Source organism: Myxine glutinosa, unplaced genomic scaffold (assembly GCF_964187855.1).
Source record: "Myxine glutinosa unplaced genomic scaffold, kmMyxGlut1.1 SCAFFOLD_943, whole genome shotgun sequence".
Classification (NCBI taxonomy): Eukaryota; Metazoa; Chordata; class Myxini; order Myxiniformes; family Myxinidae; genus Myxine; species Myxine glutinosa.
In genome coordinates, this window is record NW_027617038.1 from 63454 (window position 1) to 84633 (window position 21180).

At 48.1% G+C, this 21180-nt stretch overlaps 1 protein-coding gene across 2 annotated transcripts in view; it reads right to left on the reverse strand.

The window, feature by feature from the left end:
* LOC137435572 (DNA repair endonuclease XPF) overlaps positions 1-20884 on the reverse strand; it is a 44688-nt gene extending 23804 nt beyond the window's left edge. Inside the window, exon 1 of one of the 2 annotated variants that reach the window (XM_068129472.2) lies at positions 20660-20884. In XM_068129472.2, coding sequence (XP_067985573.2) covers positions 20660-20833 — 174 coding nt within the window. In that variant the 5' untranslated portion in view covers positions 20834-20884. The remainder of the gene's footprint in view (positions 1-20659) is intronic. The other variant, XM_068129473.2, reaches the window with a different exon arrangement.
* Between the last annotated feature and the right edge of the window lie 296 nt (positions 20885-21180).

Sequence of the window (21180 nt, forward strand, 5' to 3'; positions counted from 1 at the left end):
GTATCATTACCATTGGAAATATATCCTTGAACTTCAGTTGTCTCCTGGGTGAAATTCATATGGATTGCGTGGCGAAAGCGCATATATAATACAGCTTGCTGGCGGAGTTCCTCTCACGGTCCGGGGGTCACCGAGACCAGGTATTCACCGAGGGGACCACGTAACAGAATTGGGGGCTCGTCCAAATTACGATTTGCGGTTTCGCAATTGGGTCTACGTCCGGGATTTAAAATTGTATAAAATAATAAAATAATAATTTTTTTATTAATTAAAATTTATTAATTAATTATTAATTGGTAATTTTTTTTTTTGAGAAATTGGGGTAAAGTCTTGGGTGAAGGTTAACAGGTGTTAACGATAGGCACCATGGCGTTTGTGGCACAGAACTTTGGGGTAACCCCGAGTGAGGCACAGTTCCGAGCGTTGCTAAAGTCGGACCTCTTGAAATTGGCCAAACATTTTAACTTGGAGGTCCGAACTAATTTGAGGAAGGCAGAGTTGCAGGCCACGGTGATACAATCTATGGTGGGATTAGGAACATGGGACGAGTTAGCCTGGGAGTGGCTACCCGAAGAACCAGAAGACGTTGAGCTCCGGAAACTGGAGTTGCAATTACGGAGCCAGGAACGGATTAAAGAAGAAGAAAGGAAAGCAGAAAAGGAAAGAGCAGAAGAAGAAAGGAAAGCAGAAAAGGAAAGAGCAGAAGAAGAAAGGAAAGCAGAAAAGGAAAGAGCAGAAGAAGAAAGGAAAGCAGAAGAGAGGAGGGAAGAGAAACAAGCAGAGGAAAGGAGAGTGGAACGAGAACTCCAGGAAAGGTTGGAAGAGAAAACAGCACAAGAAAGAACCGAGGAAAGGAGAGTGGAAAGAGAACTCCAGGAAAGAAGAGAAAAGGAACAAGCAGAGGAAAGGAGAGCTGCAAGGGACCTCGAAGCAGAGGAGAGAAAAGCGGAAAGGGAATTAAAGGAACGTGACATGGAGCTTCAGCAAGAAATCAAATTCAAGGAGCTGGAGTTAATGAGAGAACGGGGAGAGGCACCACCCTTGCTGACGGGGTCGACACCTAACCAGAAAACCTGGGATGTGGGCAGACATGTGAGGCTGGTTCCACCGTTCAGTGAAAAGGAAGTCGCGAAATTTTTCCCACACTTTGAGAAAGTGGCTCGACAATTAAACTGGCCGGAGGAGGCCTGGACCATACTCGTGCAAAGTGTGCTGGTGGGGAAAGCTCAGGAAATTTATTCGGCGCTACCAATGGACCAATGTGCAGATTATGAGGTACTGAAGAAGCACATCCTCAAGGCCTATGAGTTGGTTCCGGAAGCTTACAGGCAAAAATTCAGGAATGCCAGGAAGAGGGAGAGTGAGACCCATGTGGAGTTTGCCAGAGTGAAAGAAAACATGTTTGATCGGTGGTGTGAGTCAAAAGGAGTCGGGAAAGACTTCGAAACATTGCGGGACTTGATCCTGGTGGAGGAATTCCAGCAGTGTGTCCACGAGGACATCAAAGTGTACCTGCAGGAAAAGAAAGTACCAAAGTTGTGGGACGCAGCCACCATGGCAGATGATTATGCCTTAACCCACCGAATAGGCGTCCACAAACCTAACTCCTCGCCTAGACTTCAGCAGGGGAGTTATGGAACACCCGGTGCGGAGAACGACCTTACATGGCGGCGGCCTCGAGATGATTATGGGGACAACTATGATACCCCAACGGTTAGAAATCCGAGGGCTACGGGCCCAAGACAAACTTATTTTTCGGGGGGCTCCAGGCCGACCCCGAGGTTCTCCCCCGGGCCTACTTGTGCTTTTTGCCATAAAACTGGACACTTGATGTCCCAATGTTACCTCCGAAAAAGGGAGAACCCGGAACGGAATCAGTCTAGTGCGACTCCGAATGCACTGGCAAGTGTGAGAAATCATTCTTGGAGAGCAGAGCTGGGGGAAGATTCCCCTGTCAAAGGTACGGCGTCCCGGGAGAACCTTGTTCAGGAGGGCTACAAACATTTCATTTCAGAGGGGTTCGTGTCGCTGGATGGCGACCCGAGTAACCAGAAGCCAGTTAGGGTATTGAGGGACACAGGAGCCCACCAATCGTTGATGCTGGGGGGCATTTTGCCATTGTCGGAGAAGACGGCAACTGGGGTTAGTGTGCTTTTACAGGGGGTCGGGGGCTATGTTAAAGCTCCGCTTCATGTCATCCAGTTGAGTTCTGAGTTGGTATCCGGGCCGGTCACCGTAGGCTTACAAGCCACCCTTCCTGTGGAGGGAATCTCTTTTATTATCGGGAATGATTTGGCCGGGGGGCGAGTTTCGGGTAATCCAATAATGGTGGACAAGCCCAGTAAGGAAAATAACACCACTCGGTTAGAGATGGAGATTCCGGGTATCTTTCCATCCTGTGCAGTGACTCGGGCTATGGGTAGAAAGCACGCGGAAGAGAAGGAGGAAGAAAGAGAGGGGGAGTTGGAACCCTTAGAGGTACGGGAAGACAACTCGGAAAAGGGAAATAACCAGGGGAGGGATTCCCAGGAATTTCGAGAAATGGTAGCGTCTGGAACGCAAGGGGACGTGGAGTGTCCGTCGGAGACCGCGGAGAACGAAGTGGAGCAAACCGCGCTGGTCCGAAGGAGACTAGTGGAAGAACAACACGAAGACTCGGAGATCCAGAGGTTAATTGAGAAAGCCGTTACGGAAGAAGAGGCTACGAAGATACCTGTGGGGTATTTCATGAAGGGGGAAACCCTAATGAGGAAATGGAGGCCCCCGGAGGTGCCCGCAGACGATGAGTGGAAAGTTCACTATCAGATTGTGGTGCCACCGCTGTACCGGAAGGAGATCTTGAGTTTGGCACATGAGACCCCTTGGGCCGGGCACCTGGGAGTGAACAAGACCTGTGACAGGATATTAGTACATTTTTTCTGGCCGGGACTGCGACGGGATGTGGCGGAGTTCTGCAAGTCCTGCCATTCTTGTCAGCTGGTGGGAAAGCCGAATCAAAAAATCCCACCCGCCCCGTTAAAGCCAATTCCAGCTTTTGAAGAGCCATTCAGCCGAGTCATTGTGGACTGTGTGGGCCCTTTACCCAAAACCAAAGCCGGACATCTATACTTACTGCCCATCATGTGCGCGTCCACCAGGTTCCCCGAGGCAGTGCCTCTGAGGAAAATAACGGCGGCAGTTATTGCAAAGGCCTTGATTAAATTTTTCACTTGAGTTGGTCTACCTAAGATCATTCAATCGGATCAGGGGTCCAATTTCATGTCCACACTGTTCCAGCAAGTGGTACACCTGTTGGGGGTGGAACAAGTAAGATCCAGCGCCTACCATCCCGAGAGCCAAGGGGCCCTGGAAAGGTTTCACCAGACTTTAAAGAATATGATCCGAACGTATTGTTTTGAATGTGCCAAGGATTGGGATGAAGGGATACCCCTATTGTTGTTTGCGGCAAGGGAGTCCGTGCAGGATTCCTTGGGATTCAGTCCGTTTGAACTGGTGTTTGGACACGCAGTGCGGGGACCGTTGAAATTGGTGAAAGAACAGTGGTTACTACAGGAGTCCCGGACACCGATGGTGGAGTATGTGTCCACAGTAAAAAACCGATTGGCAAAGGCGTGTGAGGTGGCACGACGGAACTTGAGAAGGGCCCAGGGGAAAATGAAGGAGAGACATGACAAGACCTCGCAGATAAGGAATTTCAGTCCTCAGGACCGGGTGCTAGTATTGCTGCCCGTTCCAGGTCAGCCCCTCCAGGCTAGATATTTCGGTCCTTATGCAGTGGAGGAGAGGGTGAATGAGACAGACTACGTGGTGACCACTCCCGACCGACGAAAAAAGCGACAGTTGTGTCATGTCAACCGACTGAAGAAATATCATGAGAGGGAACCGGTGGAAGACGTAGTTCCTGTCTCACCGGTCGTACCGGTGACAATGGACGGAAACGCCGGTGTGAAGTTTGATAACTTGGATGACCAGGCCTGCCCCAAATTGACGAACACCGAAGTGTTGAATCATTTGGATGAGAAGTTAGGTCATTTAACAAGGGAACAGCAAGGACAACTGTCCAGCCTAATGTTCGAATTTAAACATTTGTTCACAGATGTACCTGGTCGTACGGACTTAGTATATCATGATATCGAGGTGGGGGAGGCCACTCCAGTGAAACAACACCCCTATCGGATGAACCCGGTGAAGATGGAGTACCTTCGGAAGGAGATGCAATATATGTTGGACAATGACATCATCGAACCAAGCAACAGTGAATGGAGCTCCCCATGTGTGTTGGTTCCGAAACCCGATGGCAGCTTCCGGTGTTGTACAGATTTAAAACGGGTGAATGCAGTGACCAAGACCGACTCCTATCCGCTCCCGAGGATTGACGACTGTATTGATCGAATAGGCCCAGCTAAATTTGTTACCAAATTTGACTTGCTGAAAGGGTATTGGCAGATCCCTCTTACCGATAGAGCCAAAGAAATCTCAGCTTTGGTCACTCCGAATGGGTTATATCAGTACAAGGTCCTCCCTTTTGGGTTGAAGAACGGGCCGGCTACATTTCAACGACTGATTAATAGGCTCATTGCAGACCTGGAGGGGGTGGAGGCATATCTGGATGATGTAATCATCCACACCATGACCATGGAAGACCACATTAAGCAAATCCATGCATTTTTTCAGACGATGTCCGAGGCAGGTCTGACCATCAACTTAGCCAAGAGTGAATTTGTAAGAGCACAGGTAGTGTTCCTCGGCCATGTAGTAGGGCAGGGTCAAGTACAACCAGTGACCGCCAAGGTAGAAGCTATCGATCGCTTCCAAGTCCCAAAGGGGAAGAAAGAGCTGATGAGATTCTTAGGTATGGCGGGGTGGTACCGGCGGTTCTGTAAGAATTTTTCGGATGTGGTAGCCCCTTTAACGAGTTTGTTGAGAAAGGAGACCCCATTCGTTTGGGATGGCAAATGTCAGGCGGCCTTTGCCCATGTCAAAGCGATACTAATGAGCTCTCCGGTCCTAACCGCTCCGGACTTTCAGGCACCTTTCAAGTTGGCCGTAGATGCAAGTGATGTGGGGGCTGGAGCGGTCTTGTTACAGGAAGATGAGGATGGGGTGGACCACCCCGTGTGCTACTACTCCAAAAAGTTCAATAAACATCAAGCAAATTATGCCACCGTGGAGAAAGAGACCCTGGCTCTCCTGCTAGGGCTTCAACATTATGAGGTGTATTTAGGAATCACGTCCTTTCCCATAAAGGTCTTTACGGATCACAACCCCTTAACCTTCATTCAAAGAATGAAAAATAAAAATCAGAGGTTGATGAGATGGAGTTTGGCTTTGCAGGGGTTCAACTTGGAAATTGAACATGTACGGGGCCGGGACAATGTCGTGGCGGACGCTTTGTCCAGATTGAGTTAATCTGGGGGGGGGGGGGGGGGGGGGGAGGGTTGAGTTATCTGGTTTGTTTCTCCAAATTGGCCGGCAAAGAAAGTTTTCGCTGGGTTCAAACTTTCTTTCTTGAAGGGGGGGAGTGTTACATATTTATGTGAATGTATGTGAATTACCATTCAGGTCTTTGCTTATCCGTGTGTAGTATATTAAGGGTTGTTGTGATTGGAGGGTCAGGAGCCCTTCTGAACAAGTGGCCGGAAACGGAAGTGACCGGAAACGGAAGAGAAAAAGACACGAGGAAAAAAGGACGAGTATTATTCTTCCTCGCCCCGCTCCGACAAAAGGTGGGATCGACCTTGCGCTGCGTGAAAAAGCAGCGTTCCGAAGCCTGTCTGGCGAGAGGAAGTACCGGGACGTGTACCTGCCCGGTGGAGACGTCAAGTTGACGTGGGGCCGTGCATCGACCCCGCGTCTGGCATCGTTCGCGGCACCGTCCAAACAGACGCGTGCGGGTTGCACGTTGGGGCCTAACGCGCCTTGCAAGCGGCGTGGGGTTTGGCTTGCTCTACCGTATCCGCTTCGCGTGGCCACGAGGGGCTGCAGCCACGGTGCCTGGTACGATACCTGCCCGGTGGAAACACGTCCACCCGGGGTTCGTTCAACCGCCCGAGTGCGGCGACGGCGACCATCATCTTGGTCAGGAGGGGCCCAGAGACATTGTGCGGGACCGAGACCAAAAGGGTGTCGTGAGTACTCACCGGGACACACATGTATAAGATGGCCATCTTAATCCTAGGGAATTGATTGTGAATTGGGAATTGGTGATGATTGTGTATTGTTGATTGCTCGGGGAAAATCTCCGTGGTTGTGTCATTGAAATTGTATGGTATCATTACCATTGGAAATATATCCTTGAACTTCAGTTGTCTCCTGGGTGAAATTCATATGGATTGCGTGGCGAAAGCGCATATATAATACAGCTTGCTGGCGGAGTTCCTCTCACGGTCCGGGGGTCACCGAGACCAGGTATTCACCGAGGGGACCACGTAACACTTGGCTTGAGAATTCCGAAGCGCAATGGAGGCCGCCATCTTGTGGATGCGGAAGTATGCATAACAAATTGAAAACGTTCAATAGGAGTTTCTTTCACCCGTCTTTGTTTGATTCACATTCTTATGCACCTCTAATGTATTATTAAAATACTTTAAGACCAACCTCGGCTCGCACGGGCCTGGTTATCTTCAACGAAAAGCGTCACCAAACACCGGAACCAATGAGATTCGAGCATTTGAAAAAATATTTCTAAAACCAAATCACGCAATGGAGGCCGCCATCGACCGGATGCGGAAGTTTGCATAAAACAATTGCGAAAAAGTTCAATAGGAGTTTGTTTCACCTGTCCTTCTTTGATTCACAATCTAATGAACCTTTAATTTGTAATTAAAATACGTTAAGACCAACCTCGTTATCTTCAACGAAAATCGTCACCAAACACCAGAACCAATGAGATTCGAGCATTTCAAAAATTATTTCAAAAAAACTTATTACGCGTTTCGGAGGGTGAAAACGGCGTCAAATATTCTAAAATTAACGAAGAATTATTTTTTAGAAATATCGCGGCCGCAGGGGATAGTTTTTCACGGCCAGAAATACGGTATAAGCGGTTTACATAAAAAAAGAAAGCTCGGTTTGATTAACGACAGTCACACATTGCCGTTGAAACGGCGCTATCGGCTGATCTGTCGGCATTGATCTTACTGCAAGCTAACTTCTTCTGGTGGAGGAAGCCGCCGTGCCCGGAGCCCAGTTAAAATTTCTTAAAATAGGCCTTAAGCTAGCACATCATATAGTTACTTCCTTAAGCTTCTTGTGACATTTATTGTATGCAGGTATTGGGGAGGACTGTCTGCTCTTCTCTTTTACCAAGTCTTACCAGGTACGGTACCTACACCGACCTACTATCAACTACCTAACCTACTGATGCCATCGTGATGGGTAAAATAGTGGCAAAAAATACTTTAAGACCAACATCGGCCCGCACGGGCCTGGTTATCTTCAACGAAACGCGTCACCAAACACCGGACCCAATGAGAGTCGAGCATTTGCAAAAATATTTCTAGAATGAAATCACTCAATGGTGGCCGCCATCGACCGGATGCGGAAGTTTGCATAAAACAATTGTGAAAGAGTTCAATAGGAGTTTGTTTCACCCGTCGTTCTTTGATTCACAATCTAATGAACCTCTAATTTGTAATTAAAATACGTTAAGACCAACCTCGTTATCTTCAACGAAAATCGTCATCGGACGGTGGGAGGGATTTTCGAAGCTCCACACGGTCTCCACGTTTTTCGAAGTTAAGTCTGTTCACAATTGTATTTTGTCGAAACTGTATTTATCTTTCGGTGTGTGAAGTTATTGTGTGCAACTTTGGTTGTTTCTCGGTGTTTATCTTTCATAAATTGATCGTCTGTTTGCCGTGTCGCAAGCAAGGCCTTTGCCGCGTCGCGAACGATTTGAAATCGAAGTTAAGTGATTGTTCCCATTTGTATTTTCGTTAAAACTGTATTTATTTATGGTGTTGTACGTATATTGTGTCCCGACGAAGATTTTTCGGTGCAAATCTTTCATACCTGTATTGAAAATCGTGTTAATTCGTGTCGTGTCTTGAGGCCTTGTACAGTGTGCACTGTACAACCTTGAGGCTTTGTTTTTCTCTCAGCGGTCCGTCGTTTTGTGATCCAATAACTTTCGTTCTCTGTATTCCCAGTCTTTTCACCCATAGCCTACTTCCTTGTGTAAATCTCAACTCGAAAAAAAAACAAAAAAAAAAAAAAAACTAAACATTTCCTTCTCTGTAATCATTCGTTTATTCATTCTTATTCGTTCGTTCGTTCTTCGACCACGTGTTTCTCCCCCATTTCCCCAGATAGTTTTTTCACTCATTAACCTTCAATGTTTACACTTTCCCCTCAAGTTATGTATTCCGTCATATTTTATAACCCCTTTTTCTTCTTCTTCTTTAAAAGGCTGCTTTCGACTTGCTCACCAAATCAATTCATCCCCAAAAAAAATCCATCTCCTATAGTGCCTTTTTTCTACATTCCCTAAACTCTCCTGCACTCCATCCTCCATCCAGCGTCCTTAAACGTATTTTTAACTCGAAGGTCACAAGAAACTCATTTTGCAATAAATGTTCGTTTCCCATAAATCGTACACTTTCAAAAATCCAATCTCACCCCTCCCCTCCAAATCTTCCCCATAACCCCTCCCCTCCAAATCTTCCCCATCACCCCTCCCCTCCAAATCTTCCCCATCACCCCTCCCCGCCAAGACGCCCCCTCGCCCCTCCCCTCCTAGACTCCTGCCTCACCCCTCCCCTCCAAATCTCCCCCATATCCCATCCCTTTCAAATCCCTCCCCTTGTCCCTTCCCTCCCAAACTCCCCCCTCACCCCTCCCCTTCAAATCTCCCCACCCTCATTGCTTCTCAATTTCCCCCCTCTCACTCCCCCTCCTCAAAGCGTCCTCCCCGCTTCTTCCCACTTCAAACTCTCACCTCCATCTCCCCCAACCTTCTGCCTCGCTCTTCCCCCTCCTCAAATAACACCTCATTGTGGCTCACCCAATCACCATCAAACCTTTTGTCCGCCCCATCCTTCCCTTTCTCCGAGCTATTCTGAAATCTCTGACACACCTTCAACAGCTCTCCCTACCTCTTCCACCTCTTCCACATCTTACCCTACCCCTCCTCCCCCCTGTTCCGTATCTGATGCTCCCCCTTCCTCTTCATTAACGGTATGGACCTCAAACATCCGGGGCCTTCGTTCAAACTTAACTGATCTCTCCATACAGGTTGCTTCTGTCAAACCAGACGTGATCTGCTTAACAGAAACTTTCCTCCTTTATGATGTCTCTGATTCCATAGTATCTCTCCCGGGCTACTCCCTCCTCCGGTATGATAGACCTGAGCCTCGTCCTGGAGGCGGGGTTGCTATCTTTATCAAAAACTCTCTTCCTCACTCGCCCTGCACTGCACTCTCTCCACCTCACCCCCAGGAATACCTATGGCTACGGCTTCCCCTTCGCTCCCACCTCTTGTTCATATGTGTGTTGTACCGTCCACCAAACAGTGATGACTCCATCCACATCTCGCTGTCTGATGATATGGACCAACTTCTATCTACTCATCCCAACTCTCTCTTCCTCATATGTGGTGATTTCAACTGTCATCATGCCAGTTGGCTGGGTGTGGGTACCTCTCTCACCAGCCATGGCTCCTCAGCAAAGGACTTCTGCGACTCACTGGGACTGACACAATCTGTCAATTTCCCGACCCGGATCTCAGTCAACGGAACATCTTCTCTTCTGGACTTGGTTATGACTAACTTCCCTGAAAATGTCTGCTGCTCTTCTTCTGCTCCGATCGGATCATCTGATCATGTCCTTGTTAAAGTGGACATCTCTCTGACCATCCTCAGGGAGCCTGCTCAGCGTCGACGAGTCTGGCATTTCACTCAGGCCAACTGGCACGGTCTTCAAGCAGCCATCAATCATCTGGACTGGTCTCCCATCTCTACCACCTCTGACATCAACTCATCCTGGGAATTCTTCCAAAGTAAATTGCTCTCTCTCATGCACAGATTTATCCCATCTCGTCTTCAGTTGTCATACCCTTCCTCCCGTCCATGGTACACGGAATCTTGTGGTGAGGCTGTTGCCCAGAAACAACTTGCCTTCGTCTCCTGGAAAGCAAATCCAACGGAAGGAAATCTCATTTCCTTTCACAAAGCCCGAAACAAGTGTGTGTCCACCCTCAGGAGAGCCAGGAAACAATATCTCTCCGTTCTCAAGATCGAACTCTCTTATCTGTCTCCCTCTTCCAAATCCTGGTGGCGTCTGGTCAAATCCGTTTCTGGTGTTTGTTCCCCCTCCATCCCCTCCCTTACCTCAAACGGCTACACAGCTGACTCCGCACGTGAAAAAGCTGAATGCCTCAACTCTGTGTTTGCCTCTAAATCTTGTGTCCCAAACCCATCCCTCTCTGTATCCACCATACCCAGTCGTACCCTGCTGCTCCTGGACTCCGTGTCCTTTCCTCCTGACAAGGTGGAAAAGTTTCTGTCAACCCTCGACTCTGATTCTGCAACTGGACCCGACGGCATCAGCCCACGGGTCCTAAAATCCTGCTCTGCTGCTCTATCTCACCCTCTCTCTGTTCTCTTCACCCTCTCTTTTGCTCAAGGTCAACTGCCATCTGCTTGGAAATCAGCCAACATCACCGCTTTGCACAAAAAAGGTGCAAAAACAGATCCTAGCAACTACAGACCAATCAGCCTTCTCCCAATTATCAGCAAAGTCATGGAATCCATCATTACTTCGGATATGAAATCTTTCCTCTTCTCCAATGGCTTGATCTCTGATCATCAATTTGGTTTCAGACCAGGTCACTCTACTCTGGACATGCTGCTTCTGCTGTCTCAACAATGGATGGAGGTCCTCAATGCCAAACAGGAAATTAGAGCTGTCTCCCTCGACATATCACGTGCCTTCGACACGGTCTGGCACCCCGCTCTGCTCACCAAACTCTCCTCCTTTGGTATCCATGGAAATCTCCACGCATGGCTGGCGGACTTCCTCTCTAGTCATCGTCAACGTGTGGCCCTGAATGGGTTTCTCTCATCTTCTCTTCCTGTTCAGGCTGGAGTTCCCCAAGGCAGTGTTCTGGGCCCCGTGCTTTTTCTGGTCTTCATCAATGATCTCTCTGACTCTCTCGAAAATCCTCTCTATCTCTTTGCTGATGACTCCACTCTCTGCCGCTCCATTCCTCTTCCCTCAGATCGGCAGTCTGCTGCCTCCTCACTCTCTGAAGACCTGGACAAAATCACAGACTGGTCAAACAAGTGGAACATGTCTTTCAATCCTGACAAATCTCACACTCTTACTATGTCTCTCCGAAAAGATCGACTGGACAACCCTCCCATCTACTTTCTCAACAATCCTCTCCAAGAAGTTCTGTCGCTCAAGATTTTGGGTCTCACTATCTGCCATGATCTTTCTTGGGAAAACCACATTTCCAAGCTGGCCTCCAAAGCCAGTCGCCGACTGGGCATCCTCCGTCATGCGAAGTCCTTCCTCGGCACACCTGAGCTCCTCACCACATACAAGGCTTTCATCCGCAGCTCAATGGAATACTGTTCTCCCCTATGGGCCGGTGCTCCTGCCTCACACCTAGCTCGGCTTCACGCTGTCGAAACCAAAGCTTTCAGAATTATTGGAATCTCCCGCGATGAAGCTATCTCTGAGGGCCTTTCACTCACTCACCGCAGGCAGGTAGGTGGTCTTTCTGTCTTCTACCGAGCCTCTCCGGCCTTGCACCCCCAGCTCTCTCTGTGCTCTGTCCCCCAAATATTCCGACAGGTCGCACAAGATCTGCCAGCAACCCTCTGATGGTTAAACTGCCGAAATCTCGGCTCTCTGCTCACCTTCACTCTTTCATTCCTCTTTTCTCCCGCCTCTGGAACAAACTCCCTCACTCCCTTCAATCCCACTCCTCCCTCCAGGTCTTCAAAACAGCTGTTCACCACCATCTCTTATCTTCCCCCATCCAAAACCTTGATCTTTTCTACCCCCGCTAATTCACCCCAGATCCACCTTGTTTGAAATTCCAACTTCTTTCCTGGAAGTCCTGGCAGTGTCCATATGTTTTATACCTCTCCCACCGCCCCCTTCCCATGCCCCCCCCCCCCAAAGCCCTCGCCCTCTCTCAGATCTCTCGATGTCTCCATGTCTCTCGGTCCCTGCTCTCAAATGTTGTGTTTGTGTCCTTCCCCCTCTCTCCCCATCTTGTCTACCGCTCCCGATGTTATATGTTTTATGTGTCGGTTTGTCTTTCTGTGTGATTAATGTTCGCTCTTTCACAAGCCTCGATCTTGTATACAAAAAAACAACAAAAAAAAACAAAAAAAAACACCAGAACCAATGAGATTCGAGCATTTGAAAAAATATATTTTTAAAGCTTATTACGCGTTTCGGACGGTGAAAACGGCGTCAAATATTCTAAAATTGACGAACAATTATTTTTTAGAAATCTCGTGGCCGTCGGGGATAGTTTTTCACGGCCAGAAATACGGTATAAGCGGTTTACATATTTAGTTTAGAAATACGGATAGTTTTTCACGGCCAGAAATATCCGTAGTTGAGACGGAATTCACCGAATTAATCACTGCAAGCTAACTTCTTCTGGTGGAGGAAGCCGCAGTGCCCGGAGAGAACCAGTCCTGACAGCGACTGAAGTTAGAAGACTACACACATACTGTGAAAACGTATGTCAAGCCCAGTTAAAATTTCTTAAAATAGGCCTTAAGCTAGCACATCGTATAGTTACTTCCTTAAGCTTCTTGTGACATTTATTGTATGCAGGTATTTGGGAGGACTGTCTGCTCTTCTCTTTTACCAAGTCTTACCAGGTACGGTACCTACTACACCTACCTACTACCAACTACCTAACTACCTACCTACCTACTACCAACTACCTAACCTACTGATGCCATGGTGATGGGTAAAATAGTGGCAAGAGGCTTTGGCTTCGCCGGCTCATTGCGGCTTTGCAGTCGGTACTAGTAGCCGGCGAAGCCGGTGTTGTCAATAAACACGTACGTATTTTGTCAAAAACCAGATTATGCCTTGGCTTGAGAATTCCGAAGCGCATTGGAGGCCGCCATCTTGCGGATGCGGAAGTATGCATAACAAATTGAAAACGTTCAATAGGAGTTTCTTTCACCCGTCATTGTTTGATTCACAATCTTATGCACCTCCAATTTTTTATTAAAATACTTTAAGACCAACCTCGGCCCGCACAGGCCTGGTTATCTTCAACGAAAAGCGTCACCAAACACCGGAACCAATGAGATTCGAGCATTTGAAAAAATATTTCCAAAACCAAATCACGCAATGGAGGCCGCCATCGACCGATGCAGAAGTTTGCATAAAACAATTGCGAAAAAGTTCAATAGGAGTTTGTTTCACCCGTCTTTCTTTGATTCACAATCTAATGAACCTCTAAGTCTAAGGCCAAGTAAAAAAAAAGAAAAAAGTTTCTCGTCCGTACTTTTTTGAAAAAAGGAGGAGGGAGGCCCTTACTATTTACTATTTTCATTTTTTTTGCTATTTTTTTCCAAGATGGCTGCCATGAATTGAATGACCACTGTGGCTGACTTAAAGACTCTGTAGTTTGTCCAATGTAATGTGAAACATGCCAGTGTTGATTGTTACCGAAAGGCCTGCAATTTCATTTCCAAATTAGCAAATAAATATATGTTTTAACTGAAATGGCATATGAATAGAATCAATCAATGGAACATGTTAGAACTGACCATTCCTCCTTGCAATGGCTCCTTCGGTTCAAGGAACCGGAGGGCCAAATTGCAAGGTGGTTGGAAAAGTTGCAGCAGTACGATTTTGATGTGGCCCATAGGGCCGGGAAGGCCCATGGTAATGCGGACGCACTCTCTCGGCGTCCTTGTCTGGGAGAAAACTGCAAATTTTGTGCGAGACACGAGGAGAGGGAACAATTGGGCGATTCGGACCCGACCCTCGTTGTCCGGGCAACCCGGGTGAGAGGGCCAATTTTGCCACTAACCGCGGACGAGGAATTTGGAGAGTTGGCTTGGAGCACGGCCCAGCAGGAGGATCCTGTTCTGGGGCCGGTGTTCCAATGGGTCAAATTGGGGCAAAGACCAAAGGGGGAAGAGGTCACCCCCCTCGGGGCACAAACAAAGGCATATTGGGCTCAGTGGCAGACCCTGGAATTGAAAGGCAACATCTTGTATCGCAAGTGGGTGGAGGTTCCCTCTGATCGAACTTCCTGGCTGGTGATAGTCCCTGACAAATTCAAGAACGTCATATTGCAACAGGTGCATGGTACCCGCTCCGGCGGCCATTTGGGCAGGACAAAGACAATATCTCGGGTCCGCCGGAGGTTCTATTGGGTGAATATGGGGCGCGACATACAGGACTGGTGTCGGAGATGCGACGCCTGTTCTGCCAAAAAGGGACCAGCACGGAGGATGAGGGCCCCCCTTCAATTACATCAGGTGGGGGCCCCCCTTGAGCGGGTGGCTATGGATATTCTAGGACCGCTGCCCCGCACCCGCCAAGGTAATAAGTATATCCTCGTTGTAATGGACTATTTCACCAAGTGGCCGGAGGCCTACGCCCTCCCCAACCAAGAAGCAGGGGTGGTAGCGCAGGCCTTCGTGGAAGGATTTGTGTGCCGGCATGGGATTCCACAGGAGTTGCACACCGACCAGGGACGAAATTTTGAGAGCAAATTGCTAAAAGATGTGTGCAGTCTCCTGTCAATTCGGAAAACCAGAACAACGCCTTTAAGACCTCAATCTGACGGGATGGTGGAAAGATTCAATCGAACTCTAATCCAACAACTGGCACTGTTCACCACCACCCGTCAGGATGACTGGGACGAACATCTCCCTTATTTGCTCATGGCCTACCGAACCAGCCAGCACGGGGCCACCGCATGCAGTCCAGCGTTGCTTATGTATGGGCGGGAGTTACGGGCTCCCGCCGACTTGCTATGCGGTCCCGTGCCAGACACAGTGGTTAACCCGCCGAGGGAGGGGTACGCACGTCACCTAGAGGAAGGCATGGAGCTAGTCCATGCCTTCGCTCGCCGCCAACTCCATCTGGCGGGGGAAAAGATGAAGCGCAGGTACGACGACCGGAGCCAGGGGAGTCAATACGCTCCGGGGATGAAGATTTGGTTCTTTAATCCCCGGAGGCGGAAGGGAAGGTGCCCAAAACTCACCTCCCCCTGGCAAGGCCCAGGAGTCGTCCTGTCGCAAATCTGTGACGTGGTCATTAAGATCAAAATGGGGCCACGAGCCCTCCCTCGGATCGTCCACGCCGACCGGATAAGACCTTACACCGGCGAGCAGGCGCCCCCGTGGATTGCCTCGGCTTTAGATGCCGAGGCGGGACCCAGTACCTCTGAATAAGGGGGGCTTATTAGTGCCAGAGGACTGGGGGATTGAGGAGCGATGTGCCCGGTGGGTAAGAGTGGCATCCCTGCCACCCTGCCCAGTGGGGGCAAAGGAGCTATAGCTTATGGGGTGTATGGCAGTGAAAACTAGCCCGGGGGGGTTAGGATATTGTGTGTAGGGATCTAGCGAAGATGACAGTAGGTAACGTTAAGGTTAGTTAGTGACTGATACCTGTAGTGGGGACGCAGGTAGATTAGTGTGGATTATAATGACGAGGGAGCGCAATAGTTAAAGGGACGACTGGGAAGCGCAAGTTTCAGAAGGGAGTAGTTAGCTGAGATGATGCTGTGTGTGTGAGGATTGAACAGGTGTGATTGCACAGGTGTGCAACTGGACAGGTGTGTGGAGTAGTGTATGAGTAGTGAGTGTTGTGGATCAGCGCGAATGCGCTTGGGGAGAGAAGGGTGCCGGTGGCACCAGGTGTGAGAGCACAGGTGTGCAGGTACAGGTGTGTGGAGAGAGTTGGAGTAAGTGGTACGGAGTGGTGTGCATGGTGCGAAGGTGTGGATGGGGGAAGAGTGGACCCCCATCACGGATACCCGGGGCGGGTAGTGTAAGTGTTAGGTAGAGGGTGCAGGTAAATTGTGGTTGGATATTGGCATCTGTGGTGCGGTTGCAGAATGGTGTTGTGAATGGGTGCATTAGTGTTGTGGAAATGGCTGGGCGTGTAGCCTGTTAGTGTGTGTAGTTGGTTGAGCACTCCACCACTGTGAGGATGTCGGCCAGGTGAGGCCGCAGGTGGGCTCTGGGAGCCGGTAGAGTTGTGGATGGGGCCCGAGGATCCGGAGGACGGACCCGGGTAGCCCAGTGCCAGAGAGGGCACCGAGTGGGGAGAGTGCCAGAGGGCCTTCCCCAGGTAGTTAGGTTAGGGTAAGGAGCAGGTAAGCTCGGAGGCAACTGCAGTGGTGGAGGTGTGCAGGTGGGTAGACCCACTGGGAGAGGTACACGTCGCAGCCCAGAAATTGTACGAGGGCACCGGGAGATGAATCGGGGGAGTGAGACCCCAAATTGAAGAGCACCACAGTTTGGCCAATGGGAATTGGTTTTTAGAACCCATAGTGTAAGAGGGCCAATGGTTTGGCCGGAGAAAGCCCCCGGGTAGTGTAAAGTTGTTAAAGTCATTTAGGAGATAGTTAGGATTGATGAACCTGTCGCACCATACGCAGCCACTTACCTGTGGTGATGATGATGACTCCACACCTGTGTTTTCTTTGTTTGTGTTGCAGAAATGAGAATTGCTGTTGGATTTGTGAGACGCATCACGACGTGGATGAGACATTGGGGTGATTCCATCTCTCCCTCCCTAGGAGGGACTGATGATGAATTGGTAATGGCAAATTATGATGTTGAGTTGGAGATGGCAAATTTTGATGAGAGTTGAAAATGGCAAATTTGATTGGTTAGGAGGGAGAGAAGACGAATTTGGTTTATGGGAGGAACGGGGAAGACAGTAGGGATGTTTGTTGATTTGTAAAGTAGATGTTTATGGGTAGTGTTGTGTTTTGTGGATGCAGTAAGGGGTAAGGGAGGGGCCATGTAGGTTACCTGGTTGGGGGGGGGCGTACGATAGGAACGTACCTGTCTCACCTGGTTCCCATGTGCCCCCAGTGTGCATCACCTTACATTGCGTGCACTTTTGCGCCCTTACCACCTTACTCACTTGTTTCTTCTTTTGTCTCCCACCTCCGAGGATCTGGCTTTGGGGTAGAGAGAGAGGAGAGAGAGGTGCTGGCTGCGCAGTTGTGGGCCTGCACTTTCGCTGTTTGCTGCCGGGATCGATACACCATATGGACCGCAATGTTTGTGGCCACCCACAATGGACCGCAGTTCGTTTGCGGCCAAGCACCACCCGGGGATGGACCTATGGGTCAACGTGGCACCTATGCCATACAGGTGAACCACTAATAGTTAACACCACCAAGTGCACCACAAGAAGAGCAAGAGACACCTGCAGGGTTAGGGGTTGTCGAATTTATTTTTATTCCAATGAACAATGGTGACTGCACCGATTGGTGGTGGGGTGGTGCTGTTGATGCTCGGGAAGGGTGCTCTGCACGTTATTAAAGGCCGTCGGCCACAGAGCACTCGTGGGTTGGTGTATCGATGTTGGCAAGCGCGCTCTCTCTATGCATAACATCTGCATGTGTTCCTCCAAAAACAGGTCCTGGATCGTAGTGTAAATAGCAGCGTAGTCTTGTAAATAATGCTCCCTACCGGCTGTATGTTTAGTTTGAGAATTCTTTCCGGATTCGGTTATCCTGTGGGTGTGTTTCTGTGAGGAGAAGGGTGCAACGTCGCAGGGGGACATATTTACTCATTTGTGAATATCTGTAAAACTGTCGCACTCAGGGTAGAGTTAATAGTAGAGGGAACTACATTGCGTGCCACACTAAAGTAGGTAAAAATTTATCGGGTCGGGACGCCCCGAGGGTAGAGAAGGGTGCAATGTTGCGAATATGGAATTTGGCCTCCATATCCGCTTGTAAATATTCCCCTATTTTCTCCAATACTCCCCAACTTTCCCCGATCCCCCATTCCCTAGTCCCATTGCATGTAAATAACAATCAGTAGAGCCGACCTTCCCCTTATTCCCCCATTAAATGTCGTGCCCAGGTCCACCGCACCACACGTAGACAACTTTCGGACATCTTCCTAGTTATTCTTATTCTATGTCAGTTAAGGCCTCGTCTCCATTAATTATGACTCTTCGTTGCACCAGAATGTGATTATATGGCATCAGTAGTGAGTTTAGGACCTTTCCCATACCTCCTTCCATCTTCTTCCCCAACAATTACAACAACAACAGAGGAGATGGCGGCGGAGCGGGGGAGGATGCGTCCTCACACCGGCTCGATTAGCGCCATAGACCATGCGCTCCACGGGGTTACCACGAAGGGGCTCCTTGTCAGCTCCTCGTCAAGGGCGGAGCCTGGTAAGCCCCCCGCACGCACCCAATGAGAAGCAACGTGCCGATTCCACGAGGCGGAGCTAACGAGCCGAGGGCGTGTCACTCCCCGCCGGATATACGCGGCCCCGCGCCGGATGTGACGTCAGATGCGCACCCAGCTTGGAGAAGGAAAGCCACCTGCGAGCGCTGAGTCAGATGCGCCCCCAGCCTGGAGAGAGAAGTCGCCACCCCTCGAGCGCTGCAATACCTCCACCGCATCTCTTAAACTGGACCGTACGTGATCCTGCCCTGAGCCCAGGTGCACCTGGAGCGATCGCTACCCGCTTTCCTTGCCATCAAACCCCGTGTGAGTGAGCCTTGTCCCGTTTATCTGTCGTCTGTTGGGGTTAATATAAGTGTGTTTAAGTGCCCACCTTCCTATGTTTCCCTCTTGTCCCTGTAATCTAAACCTTCCGCATTATTGTAATAACAACCTTTGAGAACCGTATCCCTGGTGTCGTGTCGTATTAATTCCAGCCGTGTGTCTTCTTTTTCCTTCATTGGTCTAGCATAGCGCGATTAGTCAACGTTCGGGCACAATCGGGTAACTTGTGCAGACGTGGTCATACCATAAAACCGCTCGGTAAATAACATCCAAGCCACGTCTGTAACAATTATATTTGAATAAAACAAAAAAGAAACAATGACAATGTTTAAATTTGGTATGTGTCCTTGTTTAATATAAATACACAATAATACACTAATAGTACAAGAATTGTTCATATTGGGGACGACTCAGAGAACAGACCAAAATATTGATGAAATCCTAAAAAACAACTACTGTAGTTTCATTGGAAGGCTGATCCTTCCCTCTTACAAAACCAGAAGTGGGACGAAATAATATATGTTTAATCAACAGTTTGCCCTCCCCCCCACATAGTGAAACTAATGACTATAGGACTCGGTCTATCTTATGGTCTGTTCCATAAATATTAAAGTAAGAAATCCCAGTGAGACTTATGTCAATCTTGTACATGTCATCCATAAAGTGAGAACCATTTTAAACATTCTAACCAACTTACTTTCGTTGTTTGGTATCCATCACCAATGTCATCTCCATCGTCAAATTCTCCACTGGCAAATTTAGCGAAGAGATCGTTCAACGTTCGCTTGTCATCTACAACTGATCTTGCGAACCAAGACTTCAAAACTTTTGTCGACGAACGTATGCTTACACACACGAATATCGTCATATTCCCTACTCAAATTTGTACCATTAAAAGTATGAAATGCAAGATTTTTACACGTAAATTGCACTTGCCCAGTGCACAACCGCTGCGAGAATTGACCGTGTTTGGCACAAAGTGTCTGCGTTAAGCCTAGCATGTATTAACCATACATGTATTAACAGCATGTAGCATGTAGCATGCATGTAGCATGCATGTAGCATGTATTAACCAGGAAGTTCCGTCAGAGGGCGGGATCCATAATAGTTCAGATCATCAATGCACAAGATACGATCAGTAAACGCCCGGAAACGGCAAGTTTTAGACTGAGTTTCTTCGCAAAACGATTTTAAAAAAACAAGTATATATTAAAAAAAAATAGTATTAAATAGTAAATAAAAGTAGGCGGCGACCAAAAAGGAAGCAGGCGGGGACGAGAAACATTTTTTTCTTTTTTACTTGGCCTAATTTGTAATTAAAATACGTTAAGACCAACCTCGTTATCTTCAACGAAAATCGTCACCAAACACCGGAACCAATGAGATTCGAGCATTTGAAAAATATTTCAAAAAAGCTTATTACGCGTTTCGGAGGGTGAAAACGGCGTCAAATATTCTAAAATTGACGAATAATTATTTTTTAGAAAGCTCGCGGCCGTCGGGGATGGTTTTTAACGGCCGGAAATATCCGAAGTTGAGACGGAATTCACCGAATTAATCAAGAAGTAAATTTTATCAATTTTAATCTCATCCAGAATGCAAATGGTACCTATTACACCTACTACACCTACTACACCTACTACACCTACTACACCTACGGTACCTACTACACCTACCTACTACCAACTACCTAACCTACTGATGCCACAGTGATGGGTAAAATAGTGGCAAGAGGCTTTGGCGTCGCCGGCTCATTGCGGCTTTGCAGTCGGGTACTAGTGTAGTGTTAATTACATCACACATATAGAAAATATGCACAAAAGTATTTTGGTCCAACTTTGTATTGACTTTTAAATGTGAACGTATTTTGCGATTCGAGAAGGTTTCAAAGAGGAAGAAGAAAGGAAAAGGAGGTTCTCGCTACGCAAGGCAAGGGAAGCGTTTCACCTCTTCCGCTTGTGAGGTGTTGAGAACAAGGACAAGATTCGCTGGGTCCGAGTACAGGCGCAGGAAGGCCAGGAGAATACGATCAATGCCCAATCCTCTGGCCGTGAGCAGTAACCCATCATTGTGAAACAGGTCTAAGAATATCTGAGTCTCGTAATCCAAAAGACCCGCCATCTTTCCACCGATCACAACAAACCTCCATCAGAATTCAGACAGGATGAAACTGATTTTGTTTAGATTTAATACCGTGTCAGTCTATATAAATATATAAAAATAAATATTATGTTAGTACCCTAAATTGTGTATAGTAATTGCAAAAAAATTTTTCCTAACTATACACCGCTCCGAACCTCTATGGACAATAAACCCCAAACTGCAACGGAAAATACAAATTTCCGCCAATCATAAGAAACCTCTATCAGACAGGATGAAACCCATTTTGTTTAAATTTAATACAGTGTAAGTCTATATAAATAAATAAAAATTAATATTATGCTCATTCCTTAAATTGTATGTATTCG